The sequence below is a fragment of the Trachypithecus francoisi genome, unplaced genomic scaffold (genome assembly GCF_009764315.1).
Source record: "Trachypithecus francoisi isolate TF-2019V2 unplaced genomic scaffold, Tfra_2.0 Lachesis_group13, whole genome shotgun sequence".
In the NCBI taxonomy this organism is placed as follows: domain Eukaryota; kingdom Metazoa; phylum Chordata; class Mammalia; order Primates; family Cercopithecidae; genus Trachypithecus; species Trachypithecus francoisi.
In genome coordinates this window covers 120,122,118-120,148,923 of record NW_022681458.1, presented here as the reverse complement: position 1 = coordinate 120,148,923, position 26,806 = coordinate 120,122,118, and the positions used below count along the sequence as shown (strand labels likewise).

General features: G+C 40.8%; 1 protein-coding gene across 2 annotated transcripts in view; it reads right to left on the bottom strand.

Moving 5' to 3' along the window:
* Positions 1-26,806, bottom strand: part of CFAP221 (cilia and flagella associated protein 221) — a 126,533-nt gene that overhangs the window by 85,552 nt on the left and 14,175 nt on the right. For both annotated transcript variants that reach the window (XM_033231761.1, XM_033231763.1), the window contains exons 4-6: positions 26,035-26,121; positions 25,787-25,885; positions 23,717-23,817 (exon numbers count right to left, since the gene is read on the bottom strand). In XM_033231761.1, the coding sequence (XP_033087652.1) occupies positions 23,717-23,817; positions 25,787-25,885; positions 26,035-26,121 (287 nt within the window). The remainder of the gene's footprint in view (positions 1-23,716; positions 23,818-25,786; positions 25,886-26,034; positions 26,122-26,806) is intronic.

Genomic DNA, 26,806 nt, shown 5'->3' with positions numbered 1-26,806 from the left:
CCTTCATGTAAAATGTAATCTCTATATACTCTATTCTGGGTGAATTTCTGTATTATTACTATCTTCCAATCTATTAGTCTTTTCTTCAACTGTGTCCAGTGAAGAGTTTATTCAATTTATTGAGATTTCAGTTTTTGGTGTCTATATTTTGAATTTTTAAGATTTCTAATTGGTTGTTTTTATCTATCTGATCTTTAAGAAAATGTCCACCTATTTTTGTTTCATAATTTCTTGATATTTTAAAGTGGAAGTTTGTCTCAATCATCTCATTGAGAATCCTAAGTATATCTATTTTAAAGTTTTATTAAACTGTTTTTAGTAATTCATTTCCTTCAATTATATTCTGATAGTTGGGTTTTGGTTTTCTTAGCACAAGATTTATTCATGTGTTTTGGAATCTGGATTTGCAGGCTCATTTTGAGTAAAAGGATTTAATCTACATTCAATTTTATAATTGCATATTGGGGCTCCTGCCAGCCAGCTATTTTAGTGCTACAGTGAACTCAGTCACTGGGCCAGCAGGTAACGTGGCTCACCTCTGCACCACAAGCTGGTTAGTAGTGTCCTTTACACTTTCCTCTGTCCACAACCAGGGACAAGGCCCCAGGTCCAGGCAACAGGTCAGCAGAAAGTTTCTAGCTTTCTTTCACGGGGAGTGCAAAGGTGGGGCAGCTTACCTCTTCTCCTGGCTGCAGGCCAGGTGCGGATCCCCTGAATCAGTGAGACACTTGCGGTCTCCTTTACCCCATGGAGTGGTCTCCAACACTGCCTGACTGCTTCAAAACGTGGAGCCTGCTAGCCTGTGGCTCCACCCTGCAACCCACTCAGCATTTCTATGCTATTCCTGCTCTGTGGAGTTGTTCGGCTTGTTTCTGAGCCTGAGTGTGCCTTTTTGGAGGTCTCTTTTTATATGTTGTTTGTCACTAACTAGAATTTCGCACAAAAAAGGTTCATTGCAGTGTGAGCACACTGCTTCATCCTGACCAGATGTCTCTAAATGTACTTTTGAGAGATCTACAGTCTGAATGCAGAGTTCCTAATGTCAGGCAGTGCCCTGTTTCTAATTAATTTGCACTGGTATTTGTTTTTAAAACATTGTTCCTTAGCTATGACGTCTCTTTGAGAGGAACGTAGCTGTACTGTGAGCACATGAGATCCCCGATAGGGTACAGGCCTGCATCAGAATTTATATACTCATGTTCAGGGGCCCTAGGTTTCTGATACAAATTCTGAATAAGGGTCACCGTACAGGGTATGGTCTTCAGTCAACAGTAAAACGAAAAAACTTCATAGGATTTTCTACCAAACTCACAAATCTTATCTTAAATCAGGCTCTGTTAGAGATATGCAGTCAATCTTCACTCTCTGAGATGTTTCCTAATTCTGAAAAACAGAATATATGAAGGTAAGGCAATTCATCCTAATAGGTGCTCAGGTCCCACTGAGTGTCAGCTACTCTACCAGCGCTGGGTAGATAAAACTAACATTACAAGTTAGTTACACATGCGTGTGAGCTATTTATGCCCCTCAGAACCTAAGTAGGCCTTGGGTAATGTGCAATGTGAAGTGTTAAACTGCCCAATTACGGTCTTTGAAGATGAGGCCAGTGGACTCACATAGCCACACAGGCTGTGTTGCCCTAGGTCAGTAACCCAGGGGTGTGCTCAAGGCTGTCCCAGCAAAGCAAAGTCTGACACTCACGGCTCCTCTGCTAAAAGCTGCATGTTTGCATTTTCCTGAATTGAAACAAACAAAAACTCCTGGGGCTTCTCCCATTTGTCACATATACTCAATCTTCAATTAATTTCACAGCTCTGATAAATCCCATAGAAAAGGTATCAGGGTATTTGCTTAATAATAATTATCTGAAGCCAAGTTCCTGATGCATTAGCCAGTCTGGAAAAACAAACAGTTCCTTAAGGGCACAAAATTCCAAGTACCATAATTCAGAAGCAGATATAGCAGTGCAAGTAGTACAATTTTCAGTGGAATTGCTGAACTTCTGCTTTCACTACTGCCGTGCATATTATGCATGTCAAATTAGTTTGCATGGCCACCATAATCATAAATCAAAGACAGTTCAGATGAATTTGAGTCAAAAGGAATTTTGGCTGATATGAAATTTATTTAGAAGTTTTTCATATTTAAAGAGACAGAATCCTATTCTGGGTGGAATTTTATATTTTAAACTAAATTCTCATTGTTAAATACCATTAATCTGATATATAATGAAGAAACATAAATACATATATATATATCATGTCTGTTATTTCTCAGAAGTAAATAGGATACTGAATTAGAGTTCTTCTGTAACTTATAGGAATCAGGCAACTAAAATATTAAGGCAAGCAGATGTTAGTGCTTTTGGAAGTAACTACAACTTTTATCCCTGTTACCTTATTATTTAAACATTTTATCAATTATGCTAAGGCTATACATAAAAATATATTAAATACTTTAAAATAATTATCCCCTATTTGAATAAAATTGAACTCAAACCTTTTAAATAGTAGACTTTTATATTACGATCATGTGGAAATTTTATGCCTATTAAAAGAGAGCACAAATTTGCCTTACAGAAAGTAAATATAATAAAATGACTTAATAGAAATTCAAATTTGTTTCTTGTCCTTTCTCTAGAACAAGTGATCTTGAACTTACTTTAACATAAAATCAAATATACTCTCTAATTTAAAATATACTCTCTAACTAAAAAATCCCAATATCTAGAGAGGAGAGTGAACACTTTACCATAATAGGATTTGGCTTCTTTTCTGGAAAAAAGAAGGTTAACTGACAACAAGCATGACAAATGCTAACTTTTTCCATGGTGACTAGATGCAGAGGGCACAATAAATTAACCATTAGTTATTTCACTTGTATGAAATTTGAGGGAAACATTAAGATAAAAGAAAGCCTTTCCATAGAGATGTATGGATAAGGTAAACTATAACATAGACAATAACATGTGGTGGTATCAATATCAAGTAAAGCTTGGAGTTAATAGACCCACTGATCTCATTTTAGGGTGAAGTCAATTTAGTAGGACTTTTCCATTGTCAACTGCTCATTGATATGAGAATCGTTCACAGATCAAAGGATGTGGACAACAATGATATATCGTGGGCCATTCTTTCCCCTCCGAAGGTACAGAAGACTCACGAAATAATCCAGCGCTTGAGTAGGCTTTGGGGTTACACATGTGGCAGGTTTCAAATAAGTCTACAAACTCTTCAACACTCTTTCCACTTAGAGATGGAGTCTATGTGTTCTTCCTTGATTCTGGGCTCTAGGACTACTTAACTAATAGAAAACAGTGGAAATCATGCTGTACCTGTTTCTTAAGGCTAAGGCCTAAGCAACTGGTATCTTCCATTTCTCTTGAGATGGTCATTCTAGAGCCTTGTCACCATGTTGTAAGGAAGCCCACATAGCCTGTGGAGAGAACTACCAGGACAGAACCAGACTCCCAGCCCTCAGGCCATCTGAGTTCCCAGACAATAGCCAGTATTTGAGTGGGGCATCTTGAGAGTGGGTCTTTCAGCTCCCAGCTGACCTGCCCTAGCTGACTGTGCATGGAGCAGAGAGGAGCACTCCCCATTAGGCCATGCCCAAGTTGTAGATCCATGAGCAAAATAAATGACTGTTATAATATATTAAGCTACTACCTTCAGGGTGGTTTTTATACAGAAAAAGGAAACCAGAGAACATTCTCTTTCCTGCTTCATTTGTTCTTCAGCGAATGATTATCTTACCCCATTTCTGGATGCAATCTTAATTTGGCAATTTTAAAGTCTTCGTTTTGGTTCTCTCTCTTAATATGTACCAGCTGCTGTGCTTATATGTTATCTAACTCTCTTAACAACGCTTTGAGGTAAGTACTATTATTATCCTCATTTTATAGATGCATAAACTGATCTACAGAGAGGTCCAAGGTCACATGGTTAATAAATGGTGAAGTGGAGTTTTCAAGCCAGGTCTCTAGAACCTAAGCTCTTACCTGCTGTACTATAGTCCCTCTCATAGGTCTCTAATATTACAGAAAATCTCCTGGCATTGCACTGTTTGCATTGCAGTCCCCTTCCCTCCTGCTGCTCTCTTTGAAACTGATCCCTCTGTGCCTTGTTTGTTAAGCTTTTTAGAGGGCATTTCCTCTAATAAGCACATCAAAAAAGGACTGTAACATCCCACTATGGACTATTTGTGTCTCCTCAAAATTCATATGTGGAAGCCCCAATTCCCATGATGGAGGTGGGGACTCAGGAAGGTGATTTGGTTTAGATGAGGTCATGTGGGTGGCACCCCCTGATGGGATTAGTGTGCTTTTAGGAAGAGGAAGGGACTGGAGCCCCTCCCCACCACCCCATGTGAGGAAAGCCGGAAGAGGGGCCCCACCAGAGCTCAGCCATGCTGGTCCCTGACCTCACAATTCTCAGTCTAGATATATGAGAAATGTCTGTTCTTTAAGCCTCCCAGTCTATGGGAATTTGCTGTAGCAGCTGGAGCTGAGGCAAATGCCAAGACCTTTTATAAAATGTTCCCAACTTCCTCTCAAGAACCGGCATACACATAGAGAGAAGGAAGAAAGTCAAGGAACTTGCCAGTTATTTTCATTTAAGCTTTAGATGTAAATTGCTATATTCAGAATGTGATCAACAAAAACTGAAGGAAATAAGGCACAATATTAGCTGTCTGATTAAACCCTAATCCCCAAAGAAACAGACAACAATTTGAAGAGCTATAAAGAGCTGAGGGTAAAATAGGTTTCAAAATAGGTTCAGTAATGCTCTTTTATCTAAGATAATTTATGTTCTTTTGAACTTTCCTGTGTTACGTATCTTATTTTCAAAGACACAGTCAATCTCACGGGGACTGGGGCCTCAGACCAGAAGTATGGTAGACCCATAAACTTTAATGATATAGTCAAATAAAGATAAACACAAATTTACATAAAGAAACGTTCACGTAACAGGCATTTACTAATTTTTTCCACCTAGAGAATTAAACACCACGCTCATTTTAGATTAAGCTTAGACCAATATTAGAGATAAAGGGAATCAAATAGCAAGCTAATGCAGGAACAGAAAATCAAATACCGCATGTTCTCACTTATAAGTGAGAGCTGAATGATGAGAACACATGGACACACAGAGAGAACACACACTACACACTGGGCCTACTGGAGTGTGGAGGGTGAGAGGAGGGAGGGGGCAGAAAAAATAACTACTGGGGAAAAGGTACTAGGCATAGTGCCTGGGTAATGAAATGATCTGTACAATAAACCCCTGTGAAATGGGTTTACCTATGTAACAAATATGTGCGTGTATCCCCGAACCTAAAATAAAAGTTGAAGAAAAAGAAATGAAGTTAAAATTCCCAAATAAAACTTTAGTTTAAGGTTGAAAAAAAAAAAACAGTAGGTGGAATGAAAGAGTCAAGGGGGCTTGATGGTTTCTCTCCTGGCCTGACCTTTGACTTCCTAGCCCTTAGTTCAGTTCCCTCTTCAACCTGACTTAGTCCCACCTATTGGTAAAGCTGCTCCCACCCCTCCACCTTCACCTCTGTCCCAGCAGTTTAAGAAAAGGAAGAATTCTGAAGACACTAGGGAACAACCTGAATCAAATAAGGCCACCTCTTCATACTTGGCAAAGGAAGTGAAGGCATTTCTCTGGAAGCTGGACAGGAACTGAATTCAGAACAAGTTAGAGGTGACCGGATGACATGATATCTGTCATCTGTAGAGACCATATGTACACTATTCATATTTCCAAAACATAGGTTTTAAAATGATTGTGGTACAATATACATAATATAAAATGTACTATTTTAACCATTTTAAGTGTACCATTCAGTGGCATTAAGTACAACCATGCTATTATGAAACTATTACCACCGTCTGCCCTCAAAACTTTTTCATCTTGCAAAACTGAAATGCTATATTCATTAAACACCAACTCCCTATTCTGCTTCCCCACAGCCCCGGGCAACCACCATTTTATTTTCTGTCTCTATGAATTTATTCTAAGTACTTCATATGAGTGAAATCAAATGCCTATTAAAAAATTAAATATAATTAACACATTTGACAATAGTTCTTTACACCTCACCAGAATTGCAGATAACATGGAGGAAGGTGGGGTAAGGAAGGAGATTCAGGAGGGTCGACTGGAGGTGGGAGCAGGGCCTGTGGCTGGGGCCCAAGAACAGGGCGAGCTGGCAGAAGGAATGAAAGCCATGGTCGAGGGGAGGCAGGCAGCGAAGGTGGACGTGAAGGGATATGAAAAGCATCCTGCAGACTAATTTCTTTTTTTGTTGAGAAAACTATAGCACTTATTGGGGAAAGATAAGAGGACACACTAATAACTGCTCCTAGTCTTTTCTCTTAGAGTAGGTAGCAGAAGAAACCACACACTGACTATCTTCAAACCACACTTCCTCAGAGCTAAATGACCCATAATAGTGTGTGGCCTGAAACAGCAGGCAGGATCCCCAGCTGCCAGTTTGCTGGTCCCAATACCTTACCCACTAGCAGTAATTAAAACAAGAAACTCACTTGGTGCTGGAGTAAGATATCCATTTTTTAAAAATAAAGCAACTTAAATTCAAATACTTGTGGTTTTGAAATTGCAGTATATAAGAATCTGGGGTGAGAAATTTGGGGCAGATTTAATTTAAAAAATTATTTGAGAAATTATAGTCACAGTTCAGTGAATGAGTTGGTAGTTACTCTATTCTAAATATTTTGACGAGCATTACATAATTACATGGTAGAAACTATATTAAAAGTGCATGTATGTGAGTGTGTGTGTGTGTGCATGCATGTGTGTGCAGATACTACAAACCTGGGCTGCTGCTGCAGCAGTGACCAAAGGTGGCTACTTGTGCAGTGTTTAGGTGTCAGATTTGACAGCTGTATTAACCAGGCAAGGAGGAAGAGAACCCAGAAAGCATTCTCAATGTAGGGGTGCCTCTCCAGGGCCAAAAGCCATCCACAATTGTCATCTTTGCTCCTTCCAGGAATGTACTGTGGGCAGACTCTGAAATTCCCTATGTGATATTCTCAAATATTCATGGGAATTCATCCATGAACACTTTTTCTTTTTTTTTTTTTTTTTTTTTTTGAGGCGGTGTCTCGCTCTGTCGCCCGGACTGGAGTGCAGTGGCCGGATCTCAGCTCACTGCAAGCTCCGCCTCCCGGGTTCACGCCATTCTCCTGCCTCAGCCTCCCGAGCAGCTGGGACTACAGGCGCCCGCCACCTCGCCCAGCTAGTTTTTTGTATTTTTAGTAGAGACGGGGTTTCACCGTGTTAGCCAGGATGGTCTCGATCTCCTGACCTCGTGATCCGCCCGTCTCGGCCTCCCAAAGTGCTGGGATTACAGGCTTGAGCCACCGCGCCCGGCCCATGAACACTTTTTCTAATAGTAGTTTACAGTTTCTTACTTCTTAGTACTGATACTAGATTGGTAGTTTCACAGAAGCCACAATGTGCACATGCTGTTGAATGTAATGAATCATTCCAAGAATTTATACAGACTAGATAGTAAACCCTAAATAAGAAAAAGGTTCCACCTGTAACTACTGCCCCGATACATACAATCATCTGCTCTAGATGTTGTTCCCAAATTTGTACCACTCCAGCCCTTGGCCTCATGCAAACCAATTGACCCATTTGCACAAAATCTAGGGGAGGAGGGCAGAGTATTGCCACTTTCAAGGTAGGCTTTTATAAGGTCAACACTGGTTTTCTTCACCTTAGGTTTTTCAGTCTATCCCTTGCTTTCTCTAGGAACCACAAGTCTAGAATTTAACATTTTGTGAGAAAATTTTGGAAAGAATAACCCAAGTCTTCCACTGAAAGTTCCTTTCGTTGACTATCTTAAGGTGGTGCCCACTTCGGTAAATGAAAGGAAGAAATACGTATGCCCTTTTAGTATTGCATGACAGATCCCTATAGTTTAGAGGTTGGATGATTTTCTTTTCCTGCTAAAATTCATAAAAGAGACTGGGTCAAGATGAGTAACTAGATTGATATTAGGTCAGCAAAGGTATATTAAATTAAAGAAGTTTTACACAATAATGTATGGAAAAATTTTTCCTATAATAAACATTTAGGCTTTTTAAAAATTATTTACTTCTTAGTGATGAGGTCTCACTCTGTTGCCCAGGCTGGAGTGCAGTGGCACCATCAGAGCTCACTACATCCTCGAACTCCTGGGCTCAAGCGATCCTCCTGCCTCAGCCTCCTGAGTAGCTGAGACTACGGGTGTACCCAGCTAGGCTGTTGTTAAATGACAAGAATTGTTTTATCCAAATATCAATTTGAAATAGAAGCTCACTGTGGATTCCTCTACCCAAGTAGGAGTAAGAGTAAAGAACAACTGTGTCGCAAGCTCAAGTCACCCTGGTCAGATGCTTTCATAAAATGCTGCTGTTCCTTTCCATCACCTTCAAACTTGAGGCATGTAAAATGAGTCCCTCATATAAGTAAGCAGTGTTTCCCTTGACAGGCTGAAACAAGTGAATTTTTTCTTTTCGAGTAGGGAGGGTTTCAAAAAACACTTGTGAATATCAATTTGATCGTCTTCTCCTGACATCTGCATTCTAGCATTCTAACCCAGTTATAGCTGGTTCTCAGTCCCCTCTCCTAGAGGCTCTTTTTTGGCACAATTCAAGACTGGTGGTTGTCTATGTGGGGGCAAAGTCTCACCATCAGTCTTCCTCCTTAGCACTAGCTTAAGAATGCACATTCCCATGTGGCCCAGATGCTTTAAACTCCAGGGGCAGTAGGAGAATTTGGTTACACTCAAACATCATATTCTGACCTTGGTTGTTCCCACGCTTTCTAAAAGGAGCCATAAGATTCACTAAGTAAGGATATGCATCCTTCGGTAAATTTCTGAACTTATGACGTAAAAGTTCAAGAAGCTAAAGTATCCTGGCTTTGGAATGGAGTCGCCAAGAGCCTCTTCTGTGAATGTTGTTAATGTGGCCCTGCAGGCTGCAGAGCCTCTATAGCCCTGAGATGAGTACATGGGCCACTTGCTGCAGGAGCCCATGGTGGCCTTATCCATGGCATCATTTTACCAGATCTTCAGCCACCAGATCCATAGTGGATCCTCTCCTGGATTTGTCACACTTCCCCAGGTGAGTTTCAGTCAGGTTTATCTAGAGCATGCTAACCAATTGGTTAAAGTCAGCTTGGTGCAAGGAAAATGAGTTGATGGGAGAGCAACTGGTCAAGCGACTGGACCTGCTCCAAGTTTCAACTAGTTATCTGGTACCAGGAAGATGCTGTTGGGTAAACTACAGAGCATGATGAATTAACATGAAACTTTTTAGAACCATGGGATTGGAAAAATATAAAACTTCTGTATCTAATATAAGCATATCCATATTTACTTATTATAGGAAGATTGAGACTGTATTTTATCTACAATACTTTTTTTTTTATACTTTAAGTTCTAGGGTACATGTGCATAACGTGCAGGTTTGTTACATATGTATACTTGTGCCATGTTGGTGTGCTGCACCCATCAACTCATCAGCACCCATCAATTTGTCATTTATATCAGGTATAACTCCCAATGCAATCCCTCCCCCCTCCCCCCTCCCCATGATAGGCCCCGATGTGTGATGTTCCCCTTCCCGAGTCCAAGTGATGTCATTGTTCAGTTCCCACCTATGAGTGAGAACATGCAGTGTTTGGTTTTCTGTTCTTGTGATAGTTTGCTAAGAATGATGGTTTCCAGCTGCATCCATGTCCCTACAAAGGATGCAAACTCATCCTTTTTTATGGCTGCATAATATTCCATGGTGTATATGTGCCACATTTTCTTAATCCAGTCTGTCACAGATGGACATTGGGGTTGATTCCAAGTCTGTGCTATTGTGAATAGTGCCGCAATAAACATACGTGTGCATGTGTCTTTGTAGTAGAATAATTTATAATCCTTTGGGTATATACCCAGTAGTGGGATGGCTGGGTCATATGGTACTACTAGTTCTAGATCCTTGAGGAATTGCCATACTGTTTTCCATAATGGTTGAACTAGTTTACAATCCCACCAACAGTGTAAAAGTGTTCCTATTCTCCACATCCTCTCCAGCACCTGTTGTTTCCTGACTTTTAATGATTGCCATTCTAACTGGTGTGAATGGTATCTCATTGTGGTTTTGATTTGCATTTCTCTGATGGCGAGTGATGATGAGCATTTTTCATGTGTCTGTTGGCTGTATGATGTCTTCTTTTGAGAAATGTCTGTTCATATCCTTTGCCCACTTTTTGATGGGGTTGTTTGTTTTTTTCTTGTAAATTTGTTTGAGTTCTTTGTAGATTCTGGATATTAGCCCTTTGTCAGATGAGTAGATTGCAAAAATTTTCTCCCATTCTGTAGGTTGCCTGTTCACTCTGATGGTAGTTTCTTTTGCTGTGCAGAAGCTCTTTAGTTTAATTAGATCCCATTTGTCAATTTTGGCTTTTGCTGCCGTTGCTTTTGGTGTTTTAGACATGAAGTCCTTGCCCATGCCTATGTCCTGAATGGTACTACCTAGGTTTTCTTCCAGGGTTTTTATGGTATTAGGTCCAACATTTAAGTCTCTAATCCATCTTGAATTAATCTTCGTATAAGGAGTAAGGAAAGGATCCAGTTTCAGCTTTCTACTTATGGCTAGCCAATTTTCCCAGCACCATTTATTAAATAGGGAATCCTTTCCCCATTTCTTGTTTCTCTCAGGTTTGTCAAAGATCAGATGGCTGTAGATGTGTGGTATTATTTCTGAGGACTCTGTTCTGTTCCATTGGTCTATATCTCTGTTTTGGTACCAGTACCATGCTGTTTTGGTTACTGTAGCCTTGTATGTAGTATAGTTTGAAGTCAGGTAGCATGATGCCTCCAGCTTTGTTCTTATGACTTAGGATTGTCTTGGCAATGCGGGCTCTTTTTTGGTTCCATATGAACTTTAAAGCAGTTTTTTCCAATTCTGTGAAGAAACTCATTGGTAGCTTGATGGGGATGGCATTGAATCTATAAATTACCTTGGGCAGTATGGCCATTTTCATGATATTGATTCTTCCTATCCATGAGCATGGTATGTTCTTCCATTTGTTTGTGTCCTCTTTTATTTCACTGAGCAGTAGTTTGTAGTTCTCCTTGAAGAGGTCCTTTACATCCCTTGTAAGTTGGATTCCTAGGTATTTTATTCTCTTTGAAGCTATTGTGAATGGAAGCTCATTCCTGATTCGGCTCTCTGTTTGTCTGTTACTGGTGTATAAGAATGCTTGTGATTTGTGCACATTAATTTTGTATCCTGAGACTTTGCTGAAGTTGCTTATCAGCTTAAGGAGATTTTGGGCTGAGACGATGGGGTTTTCTAAATATACAATCATGTCATCTGCAAACAGGGACAATTTGACTTCTTCTTTTCCTAACTAGATACCCTTGATTTCTTTCTCTTGCCTGATTGCCCTAGTCAGAACTTCCAAGACTATGTTGAATAGGAGTGGTGAGAGAGGGCATCCCTGCCTTGTGCCAGTTTTCAAAGGGAATTTTTCTAGTTTTTGCCCATTCAGTATGATATTGGCTGTGGGTTTGTCATAAATAGCTCTTATTATTTTGAGGTACGTTCCATCAATACCGAATTTATTGAGCGTTTTTAGCATGAAGGGCTGTTGAATTTTGTCAAAAGCCTTTTCTGCATCTATTGAGATAATCATGTGGTTCTTGTCTTTGGTTCTGTTTATGCTGGATTGTTTACTGATTTGCGAATGTTGAACCAGCCTTGCATCCAGGGATGAAGCCCACTTGATCATGGTGGATAAGCTTTTTGATGTGCTGCTGCATCCAGTTTGCCAGTATTTTATTGAGGATTTTTGCATCGATGTTCATCAGGGATATTGGTCTAAAATTTTCTTTTTTGTTGTGTCTCTGCCAGGCTTTGGTATCAGGATGATGTTGGCCTCATAAAATGAGTTAGAGGGATTCCCTCTTTTTCAATTGATTGGAATAGTTTCAGAAGGAATGGTACCAGCTCCTCCTTGTACCTCTGATAGAATTCAGCTGTGAATCCATCTGGTCCTGGACTTTTTTGTTGGTAGGCTATTAATTATTGCCTCAATTTCAGAGCCTGCTATTGGTCTATTCAGGGATTCAACTTCTTCCTGGTTAGTCTTGGAGAGCGTAAGTGTCCAGGAAATTATCCATTTCTTCTAGATTTTCTAGTTTATTTGCGTAGAGTGTTTATAGTATTCTCTGATGGTAGTTTGTATTTCTGTGGGGTCGGTGGTGATATCCCCTTTATCATTTTTTATTGCGTCTATTTGATTCTTCTCTCTTTTCTTCTTTATTAGTCTTGCTAGCGGTCTTTCAATTTTGTTGATTTTTTCAAAAAACCAACTCCTGGATTCATTGATTTTTTGGAGGGTTTTTGGTGTCTCTATCTCCTTCAGTTCTGCTCTGATCTTACTTATTTCTTGCCTTCTGCTAGCTTTTGAATGTGTTTGCTCTTGCTTCTCTAGTTCTTTTAATTGTGATGTTAGGTGTCAATTTTAGATCTTTCCTGCTTTCTCTTGTGGGCATTTAGTGCTATAAATTTCCCTCTACACACTGCTTTAAATGTGTCCCAGAGATTCTGGTATGTTGTATCTTTGTTCTCATTGGTTTCAAAGAACATCTTTATTTCTGCCTTCATTTCGTTATGTACCCAGTAGTCATTCAGGAGCAGGTTGTTCAGTTTCCATGTAGTTGAGCGGTTTTGATTGAGTTTCTTAGTCCTGAGTTCTAGTTTGATTGCACTGTGGTCTGAGAGACAGTTGTTATAATTTCTGTTCTTGTACATTTGCTGAGGAGTGCTTTACTTCCAATTATGTGGTCAATTTTGGAATAAGTGCGATGTGGTGCTGAGAAGAATGTATATTCTGTTGATTTGGGGAGAGTTCTATAGATGTCTATTAGGTCCGCTTGGTGCAGAGATGAGTTCAATTCCTGGATATCCTTGTTAACTTTCTGTCTTGTTGATCTGTCTAATGTTGACAGTGGAGTGTTGAAGTCTCCCATTATTATTGTATGGGAGTCTAAGTCTCTTTGTAAGTCTCTAAGGACTTGCTTTATGAATCTGGGTGCTCCTGTATTGGGTGCATATATATTTAGGATAGTTAGCTCTTCCTGTTGAATTGATCCCTTTACCATTATGTAATGGCCTTCTTTGTCTCTTTTGATCTTTGATGGTTTAAAGTCTATTTTATCAGAGACTAGGATTGCAACCCCTGCTTTTTTTTGTTCTCCATTTGCTTGGTAGATCTTCCTCTATCCCTTTATTTTGAGCCTATGTATGTCTCTGCATGTGAGATGGGTCTCCTGAATACAGCAGACTGATGGGTCTTGACTCTTGATCCAGTTTGCCAGTCTGTGTCTTTTAATTGGAGCATTTAGTCCATCAACATTTAAGGTTAATATTGTTATGTGTGAACTTGATCCTGCCATTATGATATTAACTGGTTATTTTGCTCATTAGTTGATGCAGTTTCTTCCTAGCCTCGATGGTCTTTACATTTTGGCATGTTTTTGCAATGGCTGGTACCAGTTGTTCCTTTCCATGTTTAGGGCTTCCTTCAGGGTCTCTTGTAAGGCAGGCCTGGTGGTGACAAAATCTCTAAGCATTTGCTTATCTGTAAAGGATTTTATTTCTCCTTCACTTATGAAACTTAGTTTGGCTGGATATGAAATTCTGGGTTGAAAATTCTTTTCTCTAAGAATGTTGAATATTGGCCCCCACTCTCTTCTGGCTTGGAGAGTTTCTGCGACAGTCTGCTGTTAGTCTGATGGGCTTCCCTTTGTGGGTAACCCACCTTTCTCTCTGGCTGCCCTTAAGATTTTTTCCTTCATTTCAACTTTGGTGAATCTGGCAATTATGTGTCTTGGAGTTGCTCTTCTGGAGGAGTATCTTTGTTGCGTTCTCTGTATTTCCTGAATTTCAATGTTGGCCTGCCCTACTAGGTTGGGGAAGTTCTCCTGGATGATATCCTGAAGAGTGTTTTCCAACTTGGTTCCATTTTCCCCCTCACTTTCAGGCACCCCAATCAGATGTACATTTCGTCTTTTTACATAATCCCATACTTCTTGCAGGCTTTGTTCATTTCTTTTTCTTCTTTTTCTTTTGGTTTCTCTTCTCGCTTCATTTCATTCATTTGATCCTCAATTGCTGATACTCTTTCTTCCAGTTGATCGAGTCAGTTACTGAAGCTTGTGGATTTGTCACGTATTTCTCGTGTCATGGTTTTCATCTCTGTCATTTCATTTATGACCTTCTCTGCATTAATTATTCTAGCTATCAATTCTTCCACTCTTTTTCGAGATTTTTAGTTTCTTTGCACTGGGTACGTAATTCCTCCTTTAGCTCTGAGAAGTTTGATGGACTGAAGCCTTCTTCTCTCATCTCGTCAAAGTCATTCTCTGACCAGCTTTGATCCGTTGCTGGCGATGAGCTGCGCTCCTTTGCAGGGGGAGATGCGCTCTTATTTTTTGAATTTCCAGCTTTTCTGCCCTGCTTCTTCCCCATCTTTGTGGTTTTATCTGCCTCTGAGCTTTGATGATGGTGACATACTGATGGGGTTTTGGTACAGGTGTTCTTCCTGTTTGATAGTTTTCCTTCTAATAGTCAGGACCCTCAGCTGTAGGTCTGTTGGAGATTGCTTGAGGTCCACTCCAGACCCTGTTTGCCTGGGTATCAGCAGCAGAGGTTGCAGAAGATAGAATATTGCTGAACAGCGAGTGTACCTGTCTGATTCTTCCTTTGGAAGCTTCCTCTCAGGGGTGTACTCCACCCTGTGAGGTGTGGGGTGTCAGACTGCCCCTAGTGGGGGATGTCTCCCAGTTAGGCTACTCAGGGGTCAGGGACCCACTTGAGCAGGCAGTCTGTCCCTTCTCAGATCTCAACCTCCATGTTGGGAGATCCACTGCTCTCTTTAAAGCTGTCAGACAGAGTCGTTCCCGTCTGCACAGGCCTCTGCTGCTTCCCCTTTTGTTGGTTAGCTGTGCCCTGTCCCCAGAGGTGGAGTCTACAGAGACAGGCAGGTTTCCTTGAGCTGCTGTGAGCTCCACCCAGTTCGAGCTTCCCAGCGGCTTTGTTTACCTACTTAAGCCTCAGCAATGGCAGGCGCCCCTCCCCCAGCCTCGCTGCTGCCTTGCAGTTAGTTCGCAGACTGCTGTGCTAGCAATGAGGGAGGCTCCGTGGCCGTGGGACCCTCCCGGCCAGGTGTGGGTATAATCTCCAGGTGTGCCCGTTTGCTTAAAGCACAGTATTGGGGTGGGAATTACCCGATTTTCCAGGTGTTGTGTGTCTCAGTTCCCCTGGCTAGGAAAAGGGATTCCCTTCCCCCTTGCGCTTCCCAGGTGAGGCGATGCCTGGCCCTGCTTCAGCTCTCTCTGGTCGGGCTGCAGCAGCTGACCAGCACCGATTGTCCGCACTCCCCAGTGAGATGACCCCAGTACCTCAGCTGAAAATGCAGAAATCACCGGTCTTCTGTGACGCTCACACTGGGAGTTGGAGACTGGAGCTGTTCCTAATCGGCCATCTTGCTCCGCCCCCTCTACAATACTCTTTAAGATATTGAATTATTACCAATTTTAACCAGCTATAATGGTTAGGATATCTAGTTATAAAGTACAGTTTCAACCTACAGAAGGGAAAGAGAACTGAAAGCCCTCTGTACCCCACAGATGCTGTGTTCGACTTGGAAATGTTGGACAGAAACTGGAATGCAACTTTCTGTTATTTACAGAGGCTGTCAAAGTACATTTTACCATATCTTAAGCCACCAGAGTTGTTTATAGGTAGCTGGCAAGTGCCCACATGGAATTTAATCTCAGTAAGGAAAATTTACAACCATCAAATCCAGCCACTGAAAATGCATCTGATGAATATATACCAGCCCACTTCAGGACCTTGGGGAAAATGTGCTGAGGTCTCATCCTACCCTAAGAGAGGCTCTCCCCGGACTGCAAAAGCAGCCCCAAAGTAAGGGGCAACCACAAAGTAAGAAAGCAGAATTAGTGGTATTAAACACAAATCCTACAACCTCTGACAATTCTGTCCCAATTGATTCTATATGAAAGGGAAAATAATACCCTTCTGAATTCACGTTTTGCTGAATTTATGGTCTCCCATCAGCTTTGTGCTTTCTCATCATGTATGGTATTTCTTTTTTAGCTGTAAAAGTAACAGTTAGGCTGGGTGTGGTGGCTCACGCCTGTAATCCCAGAACTTTAGGCGGCCGAGACAGGTGGATCTCTTGAGCTCAGGAGTTCAAGACCAGCCTGGCCAACATGGTGAAATCTTATCTCCATCAAAAAATACAAAAAGTTAGCCAGGTGTGGTGGTGCATGTCTGTGGTCTAACCTACTCAGGAGGCTGAGGTGGGAGGACTGTTTGAGCCTGGGAGGCAGAGGTTGCAGTGAGCTGAGATCCTGACACTGCACTCTAACCTGGGTGACAGAGTCAAACTCTGTCTCAAAAAAAAAGCTTGGAAAAAAAAGTGGTTGTTGGCCAGGTGCAGTGGCTGGTGCCTTTAATCCCAGTACTCTAGGAGGCCAAGGTGGGTGGATCACCTGAGGTCAGGAATTCGAGACCAGCCTGACCAACATGGTGAAAGCCCGTCTCTACTAAAAACACAAAAATTAGTTGAGTGTGGTGTTGCGCGCCCGTAGTCCCAGCTACTCAGGAGGCTGAGGCAAGAGAATTACTTGAACCCGGGAGACGGAGGTTGAGTGGGCCAAAATTGCACCACTGCACTCCAGCCTGGGCAAGAAGCGTGAAACTCCAGCTCAAAAAAAACAAGGTGGGGGGGTGGTTGTTATACTAATTTAACAGTGTAAGTGCTACTGGAATTTCATACATTGCTGGTGGGAATGTAAATGGTACAGCCACTTTGTGAAACAGTCTGGCAGTCATTCAAAATATTAAACATAGATTTACCATATGACCTAACTATTCCACCTCTAGGTATTTATCAAGAGAAATGAAAATATGTATCCTCATAAAAACGGATACACAAATGTTCATAGCACCATTATTCATAATTGCCCCAAAGTAGAAGCAACCCATATATCTATCAACTGATGAACAGATAAATAAAATGTGTTATATCCATTACACGAAATGTTATTCAGCAATGAAAAAGAATGAAGTAGTGATTTGAGTTGCATAAACTACAAGTTGATGGCCTTTGAAAACATGATTGCTAAGTGAAAGAAATCAGTCACACCAGACCACATGTTGTATGGTTCCATTTATATAAAATGTCCAGAACAGGCAAATTTACAGAGATGGAAAGTAAATTCAGGTTTGGCTGAGGCTGGAAAGTTTGAGGGTGGGATATGGGTAGTTGGTATGGGTTTTTTGGAGGGGTTATAAAAATGTTCTAAACTTGCATGTGGTGATAGTTGCATATACTAAAAAAGAGTGAATCGTACATTTTAAATTAGCAAATTTTATAATATGTGAATTATACCTGAATAAGACTTTTTTTGGAAAGTATAAGTGTGTCTTTGTTCATGCTGTGAAATCAGAAAGAGAAATACCCAGTTCTAGCTAGCTCTAGTCTTCACATGGGAGAATGGAAAGACTCAGCTCCAGCCCACTAGCCATTCTGTCTCACCTAAGTGGGTGGGGGACAACTAAGAAGTACTTGTGAAGTTCACAGTCCAGAGGCACAGGCTCACTAAAAGACTGAGCCTTAATCATAGGACTGTAGAATACCCTCCTGCTGTGACTTTACCAACACATTACAAAAGTCTTTTTACAGCAGTTCCTTTTACCCAGTACATGATGTCTGGCTATCAAGGAAAAATTACAAGACATACTAAAAGGCAAAAAACAGTTTGAAGACACAAAGGAAGCATCAGAACCAGACATGGCAGAAATGCTAAAATTATCAGACAGGGAATTTAAAACAACTATAATTAATATGCTGAGGGCTCTATGGATAAGTAGACAGCATGCAAGAACAAATGGAAGTGTACGCAGAGAGATGGAAATCCTAAAGAAGAACCAAAAAGAAATTCTAGTGGTCAAAAACATAATAACAGAAATGAAGAATGCCTTTGATAGACTTATTAGCAGACTGGACACAGCTAAGGAAAGAATCTCTGAGTCTGAGGATATATCAATAGAGACTTCTAAAACAGAAAAATAAAGAGGAAAAAAGACTGAAAAACGAAAACAAAAACAGGATATCCAAAACCATGGGACAACTACAAAAAGTATAATATACAGGTAATGGGAATGCCAGATGGAGAAGAAAGGAATAGAAGAAATATTTAAAATAATGACTAATAATTTCCATAAATGAATGTCAGACATCAAACCACAGAGGATAAATGCAAAAGAAAAGAAAAAAAAAAGGCAAAGAATCCTGCACTTAGGCATATTGTCTTCAAACTACAGAGAACCAGAGAGAGAAAAAAATATTGAAAGAAGTCAGAAGGAAAAAACCTTCCCTACAGAGAAACAAAGATAAGAACTACATCTGACTTATCCTCAGAAACCATGGAAGCAAGAAGAGAGTAGAGTGAAATATTTGAAGTGTTGAGAGAAAAAAACCACCGACTCAGAATTCTGTGCTCTGTGAAATTATCCTTCAAAAGTGAACGGGAAATAAAAACTTTCTCAGACAAAAATGACAAAGGGAATTTGTTGCCAGTGGACCTGCCTTGAAAGAAATGTTAAAAGAAGTTCTTTAGAGAAAATTAATATAATATGGGTCAAAACTTGGACTTACATAAAGAAAGAACAATAATTGCAGCACTATTCACAATAACAAAGACATGGAATCAACCCAAATGCCCATCAGTGATAGATTAGATAAAGATAATGTGGTACATATATACCATGGAATACTATGCAGCCATAAAAAGGAATGAAATAATGTCCTTTGCAGAAACACAGATGGATCTGGAAGCCATTATCCTCAGCAAACTAACACAAGAACACAAAATCAAACACCACATGTTCTCACATATAAGTGGGAACTGAACAATGAGAACACATGGACACAGGGAGGGGAACAACACACACTGGGGCCTATCGGGAGATGGGGGGCTAGGGGAGGGAGAGCATTAGGAAAAATAGCTAATGCATGCTGGGCTTAATACCTAGGCGGTGGGTTGATACTACAGCAAACCACCATGGCACACGTTTACCTATGTAACAAACCTGCACATGTATCCCAGAACTTAAAACCTGCACATGTATCCCAGAACTTAAAAATAAAAATAAAGGAAGAACATTGAAGAAGGAGTAAATGAAGGCAAAATTAAAACTTTTTAAAAAAATTTAATTGATCTAACGGCTAACAGTTTGTTCAGCATAATAACAATAATGATTTCAATTGTGTGTTCTATGTATATATCTTATATGTACAAATATTCATATATGTGTATATATCATGCTTATGTATGCTTATATATATAAGTGAAATGAGTGATAGCAATTATACATGAAAGGAGAAGGAGAAATTAGGATTATTTTGCTCTTTTAAGGTACTCAAACTATCTGTGAAGCAGTACAGTGTTATTTGAAAGTGGCTTGGATTAGTCGTAAATACATATTGCAAACTCTAGGGCAACCACTAAAAAAAAGTAAACAAAGAAATATAACTGATGTGCTAAAAGAAAAGAGAAAAAATTGAATCATATAAATACACGGTTAAAACCACAGGAAGATAAATAGTGGAAGACAAAAAGAACCAAAGTACAAGGGCAACAAATACAAAACTAACAAATACGGTAGATATTAATAGAACTGTATAATAATCACTGTGAACATCAGTAGTCTAACTGCACCAGTTAAAAGAAATCATCAGAGTAGATCACTATAGACACTTTGGAAGACAGTTTGGTAGTTTCTTTTAAAACTAAACATACTTTTACCATACAATCCAATAATCATGTTCTTTGGTATCTACCCAAAGGAACTGAAAACTTACATCCACACAAAAACCTGCACATGGATGTTTAATGCAGTTTTATTCATAATTACCAAAACTTAGAAGCTGTCAAGATGCCATTCAGTAGGTGGATGAATAAATAAACTGTAGTACATCTAGACTATGGAATATTACACAGCACTGAAAAGAAATCAGCTACCACGCCCTAAAAAGGTATGGAGGAATCTTAAATGCATATTTTAAGTGAAAGCATTCAATCAGAAAAAGACTAAATACTATATGATTCCAACTATATGACATTCTGAAAAACTATGGTGACAGTAAAAAAAAAAAAAAAAAAATGGTTGCCGGGGGTTGTGGGTGTTGAGGGAGGAATGAATAGGAGAAGCATGGGACTTTTAGAGCAGTGAAAATACTCTGCGTGATACTACAATGGTGGACACATGCCACACATTTGTCCAGACCCATAGGCTATACAGCACCAAGAGTGAACCCTAAACTATGGACTTTGGGTGATAATGATCTGTCAATGTAGGTTCATTGATTGTAACAAATATGGCACTTGGGTGGGGGTTGTTGATAAGGAGAAGCTCTTCATGCATGGGGCAGGGAGATACGAGAAATCTCTGTACATTCCTTTCAATTTTGCTTTGAATGAAACTGCTATAAGAATATAAAGTCTTCAAAAAACTCCAGGCCCTATTATGGTAAGATAATTAGTCATAAAAATGGTTAAGATGGTAAATTTTGGCCGGGCGCGGTGGCTCAAGCCTGTAATCCCAGCACTTTGGGAGGCCGAGGCAGGCGGATTACAAGGTCAGGAGATCGAGACCATCCTGGCTAACACGGTGAAACCCCGTCTCTACTAAACAGTACAAAAAACTAGCTGGGCGAGGTGGCGGGCGCCTGTAGTCCCAGCTACTCAGGAGGCTGAGGCAGAAGAATGGCGTGAACCCGGGAGGTGGAGCTTGCAGTGAGCTGAGATCGGGCCACAGCTCCAGCTTGGGCGACAGAGCGAGACTCTGTCTCAAAAAAAAAAAAAAAAAGATGGTAAATTTTATGCTACATATATTTTGATACACTACAATAAAAATAAAATCTAAAACTTAGAAGGAAAAAAAAACCACCCTGCAAGCACAGTCAGAGGTCCCATCACTGAAAGGCACCATGACAAGTAGATGGTGAAGCCAAAAGAGGCACTGACCCAGGAGTTGCCTCTGAGTGGGGTGTGCAGGATGGAAAGACCAGTGAGGTAGGGCTCAGCAGCCGCCAGGTAGCTGGGACACGTGCCGAGAGGCAGCACTCAGAGGTGCACATTTCTAGGCCCATAATCCGATGACAAGTTGCCCCTGCAGACAGGAATGGAGCCACATTGAGGGTGCTCATGTCGGTAAGGGCTGGGGGGTGCTCATGCTAAGGCAGAGAAGGAGCAAGGCTGGACCGCAGTCGGCACAGAGTAGGATGGCTCGATGGGTGTCACAGGAAACAAAGTGCTGTGATACCAACAAAAATGAGAGTGGCAAGCTTGGAGACCACAGGCGAGATTGGCATATAAGGTGATAGCTTCTCATGCATCAGAGGCAGTGGCTAGCAGCAAGTCCACCCTTGCAGAGAGGAGTATTTTATCATTGGCAATATTAAGAATTGTCAGTGCATGGTAATATGCAAAAGCTGACTCACTTTTAGTAGACTTAATTGTTTTAAAATTTTCTACAGATGATGATTCCTGGAACACCTCCTCTTCTTTTCTACTTCACACCCTCTTTTTGCTGGCTCATTTCTAGTCAAATTTCCAAACTCAGCTCAGACATGTTCTCCTCCTGGAAGTGTTGCCTGAGCGCCTCATCCTACCTGCCCTCAACTCACCTCAATGAAGCCGGGTCATCTCTTCTCAGTATACACTCAATTAGGCATGGAAACTGTCTATTTAGTCATGGTACCAGGTCTTGATCATCTCTGCATCCTCAGAACCTGGCACATGGCAGGCATTCAATAAAGGTTTGTTAACTGACTGAATGAATGAATACTGCATAAAGAACTCATCCAAATGATACCTTCAACCCCACGACAGCCTAGGATTAATAGAAAACACTTTAGCTGAAAGCCTTTTCCAGTAGTCACCCCCTGTCCTGTTACCACACATTTTGGACTGGATGTAGGATAGCACAGTTTGAGTAGTTAAAAGTTGATTACAAGCCATTACATTAACGGCATGAAGTCTTGGGAGGCTATGCCTGCTGCCTATGTTTGGAAGAAAAGAGTAGCGTGCTTATCTTTTGAAAGACTTTTTTTTAAATAGCACATCATTATATACAATAACTCAGTTAAATAAACCGTTTAGCTGAAATTTTCATTCTGGTTACAAATGAAGGGTATTATATACAAAGTAGCTTGGGAACAGCTTCTAGGGAGGTTGGTAGATTTTTGTTTCAAGAACCCAAGGCTGATGTCTGCATTATTAGGCATATTATTTTCACCAGTTTTATAAATCATTGTTCTCAACTCATACGTCTGGCTTATGATCCAAACAAAAAGTAATTTATGGAGGGAAAAAAGAAGAAAAAAAAGAATTAGTAAACTACAGAGTTAGTTGTTTCCTGCCACTTCAACTTTGATAAAAATTGCTATATTTGCCCACTCAAAGGAAATATCTGTTCTCAAAATTCAAAGAGTGAGTGGACCCTGCAAGGAAGGATTCACCTATTTAAACTCTTGGGGTCCCTGTACAGACCTACTGAGGAGGAGTGAGTGAACACAGGAAGGGTTGGTGAGCGGGAAGAAGGAAGTACTGGGGTGGAGTTCTTGCAGAATTTTTTGGGGAAAATACATAGAGAATGGAAGAGCATGGGGCTAAGAATGTAAAAGTCACCAAAAATGCAGAAGTCTGATAATTCCCATTGTTAGCAACAATGTAGGAGAAACAGAAATCCTCACACACTGTTGGGATTATAGGTGTGAGCCACCAAGCCCAGCCTATGCCATTTGATGTAAAGGACTAGAGCATCCATGGACCCTGTGGGGGGTCCTGGAACAATCAATCCTCTATGGACATTGAAGGGCAACTATATATCAATATCTAACAGCTCAATATCCATCTAGGGACAGACAACAGTATGCCTGGTACTAGACATTTAGTATTTACTGAAAGAACAAGACATTCCTTAAGTTATATTGGAATCATTCACCATTTTCCCAAAAAAGGGAGAGAATCTGAGCCTTGGCTTCTGTAGTGAAATTCTGTTGTCTTTGCTTTCATCTCAAAAATAGATTGGTTAATGGATGGGTATATGATCCAGGTTGGTCCGATAAGCCTCAGTCCTGGGGTTTTGCTTGAATATCACCAACCTCTCCACCCTCTCCAATCACCCCATCCCCAGGCTAATGTCTGGAGCTCCTGGAGGCTATCTTGCCCCCATGAAGGGGACCTGTTGAGAATGAAGCGCAAGACAGTGGAACTAAGATATGGGAAGAGTCAGGCTCCTGCAACTGGATTTAAATCCCTAGACCCAGAGGCACCTGAAGATCCACCTGGCCTGCACCTTTCCGTTAATTGACCCAATAAATTCCCCTTCTTGCTTATGATCTTTTGACTCATGTTTGGTTTTGGTTTTTGCTTTCTTTCTTGTTTTGTTTTTTGGCCTTTTACAATGACAAGTCCAGTCTATTTCAGGTGGAAGCATGAACTTCCATTAGGAAAAACAAAAGTCTAAGGTTTTGTATGAGTATCTCTTAGTTTTTCACATCCTATACATTTTGTTGACATTTTGGTAACTCACCTTTCACCAAGTAGAACATTTGACAGATTTATAAATGAAGGAAAGTCCAGTGAGTTCATTACTGGATAGGCATGAATAGGAACAAGCAAAGTGTCATCTCCCTAAAATTAATCAGAAAAAGTCAAGTTTAACATTTTGAAGACTACGACTTTTAGACAAACTTGTAGATGCTTTATTTCTTATCTTGTTTTCTATCATTAAAAAATATTTCCTTAAGAAACTTCGGCACTTAACTACAACATTAGAAATACTGAGTTTTCTTAGCCAAAAACAAAGCGTAGAAAATTTTAAGTACTCTTTATTGAAATGATGTTCACTATTATCCAAGGACGTTAAAGATAATGACGCCTCAGAGAGATATGAAGACAGTAATCTATCTGCTTCTATTTCAGAAAATTATGAAGAAACACAATCTTTAGTAGCCCAAGAAAAAGAGAACCAGCACAGAGTCATCTGATCCAGACAGCACAGAATAGAAAACAATGCATCGGCAAGAGGGCAGAGAAACCTGCTTCTTGTCTCATAGGACGTTAACTTTCAGAAGGACTGTTAGCCTCTCCAGGCATAGTTTCTTTCTTTGCAAAATGGAGATAATCACATCTTTTCTTACGGGCATTTTTAAGAATTAAAGCAGATGATGGCATTAAAAAGTCAAAAGTACTGCATAAAAGTGAGGTATTATTATTAGCATTATTTGGTAGTAACAGGAAATGTGTCCTGGCATTTTATACAACGCCTGTTCTAGGGATTCTTCTTCTGTTCAGCGCAGAATATTCCATCTGAAAGCAATATTCTGGTTTTGTTTTTATTTTTTATTTTATTTTATTTTGAGTGCTGGAGTACAGTGGTGCGACCTCAGCTCACCGCAACTTCCACCTCCTGGGTTCAAGTGATTCTCCTGCCTCAGCCTCCGGAGTAGCTGGGACTACAGGTGCGCACCACCAGGCCTGGCTAATTTTTTGTACTTTTAGTAGAGATGGGGTTTCACCATGTTGGCCAGGCTGGTCTTGAACTTCTGACCTCAGGTGATCCACCTGCCTCAGCCTCCCAAAGTGCAGGGATTACAGGCATGAGCTACTGTGCCTGGACATTTTTATTTTTTTTAATTGAAACTCCAAAAAAATAAAAATGGTCTACCACATTCTTAAGGAAATGCGCTTCTTGATCTAAAATACTACTGTGGGTGTGTTGGGTCTAAGGTTCGTCCCCTCCCCCTGTGGAAATGCGTCTCTATTATGATGATGGGAGTCAGAGACAACACCATCAATTGACAAAAGTTAACTTTGCAAATTTTTATAACTTTTTTGGAAAGAAAAAGTGAAATGCTTTCAAGGCAAGTCACCTTATTGTACAGATTGTAAGAAATAAAAGCATTGCTTAAAAAGAAAAATAGTAGAAACTCATTTGTTACTAATGTATACTCTTCTGTTTTGGTTTTGAAACATCAATAATTTAGTTAACCTAAGGGCTTCTCAAGCTGAAGACTGGGTCTGGACCATAGAGCAAAGGGACGGGCAGAGGGGACAGTGTTAAGAGAAGGAATGACAGCAGCTCTGGCTGGAGGCCAAAGGATGAATTAGGTGACCTAGCAAAGGCTCAGAAGAACTCAAACAGCTCCCACCTCCCGGAACCACCCCCATCCCTGCACCAGGGCTGCCTCTGTGGGCAATCCCAGGCATAGACCAGTGGCTGGTGTTTATAATCATAACTTGGATGGTTGTTTGTTTTTCAACCTAGCATTTAAGGGAGTATGTTAAAGTTATTTGAAAAGGCTTCAGCAACTGCCAGTACCACATGATAGATGTAGCATTAGGCACAGGGCAGTGGGAAGTCTGCAGCAAACAGCATCTCCTGACTCTGTCCAGGTCCTCTGCAGCCTGACACTTTCCAATCTTGGGCCATGTCACTGGGCAACAAGCCTTGCACACCAGTCACACTGGTGACCCGGGGAACACCCGGTATGGGCCAAGAAAGCTCTCAGTGGTCATTCCACCTCTCTTCCTGCCACCCTTGAGAATGTAAGTTTTAACCCACCATCAAAAAAAAAAAAAGCAATGTTAAGAGACCCACCTTACAGTGAATGCGGATGCAGTCATAATAGTATCGCCACTCATCTGGAGAAAATGTAACGGTGACCGTGAGGGACAAGCCAGGGACCAGGTGGTGTTCCTGGAAGACAGGTGGGCTCTTGTCGGGACAAGCCCCGGACTGCACAGACAGCAGCACCAGGGATGACAATACACCACATACCCACCCTCCACAGGCCTGAGACGCAGACAGCCACACCGTGGGAGAACAGGGAAACCAATGACATTTACCTTTCTTACATAATTGATCTCAAAGTATTTGGTTTGCGGGGGTAAAATATGAACACTTGTGTCTTCATTGGAAACATTGACCAGATGCTGTGAGAGAAAAAGAAGTATTCAGAGGAAATACACAGCTTTATTTATTTGCATATTCATCTCATTTATGTAGACTTCATCTGTTCCTGAAAGAATTTGAGGAGATATCCTGTATTTTTTAACTTTTTAAAAGATTTGAAATACATCATACACCATTCGAAGAATAATAAACACAACACACACCATTTCAAGAATTCCCCTTGTCCACACTTTCCCCCTTAGGAACAATACCAAAGCCTGCAGTACCCCTCCCCCAACCCCAGCATCATTTTGAGCCCCCTCCCCACAGTCCTGAACATAACTGCAAGTGCTTTTTGTTGAATTCAATTTAGTCCTGTGATTCAATGGAGCTAAGAAGTCAGGCACCAACTCCTACAGGTTCTCTAATTACATGCCACTGGTTTAGGGGCCAGAGGACACTGAAACTATCACAAAGTCAGGAAAAGGAACATGGCTAAGACAGCCTCCAATCCATGCCTGGGCAGATGAAAAGGAAGTCGAGGGTGGGAATTCTCTGAAAGTGACAGGAGAAGGCCACCCCTGTGAGGCAGGATCATCTGGTGGATACGTCAGCTGGGTCTCTGAGGAAAGAGGTGTTTTTCCTTCCTTTGTTTGAAAGAGACGCAAGAACTTTGAAATCTGGGGATCTGGGCTTTGCCTGGGCCAGGGGAAGATTAAGAGACCT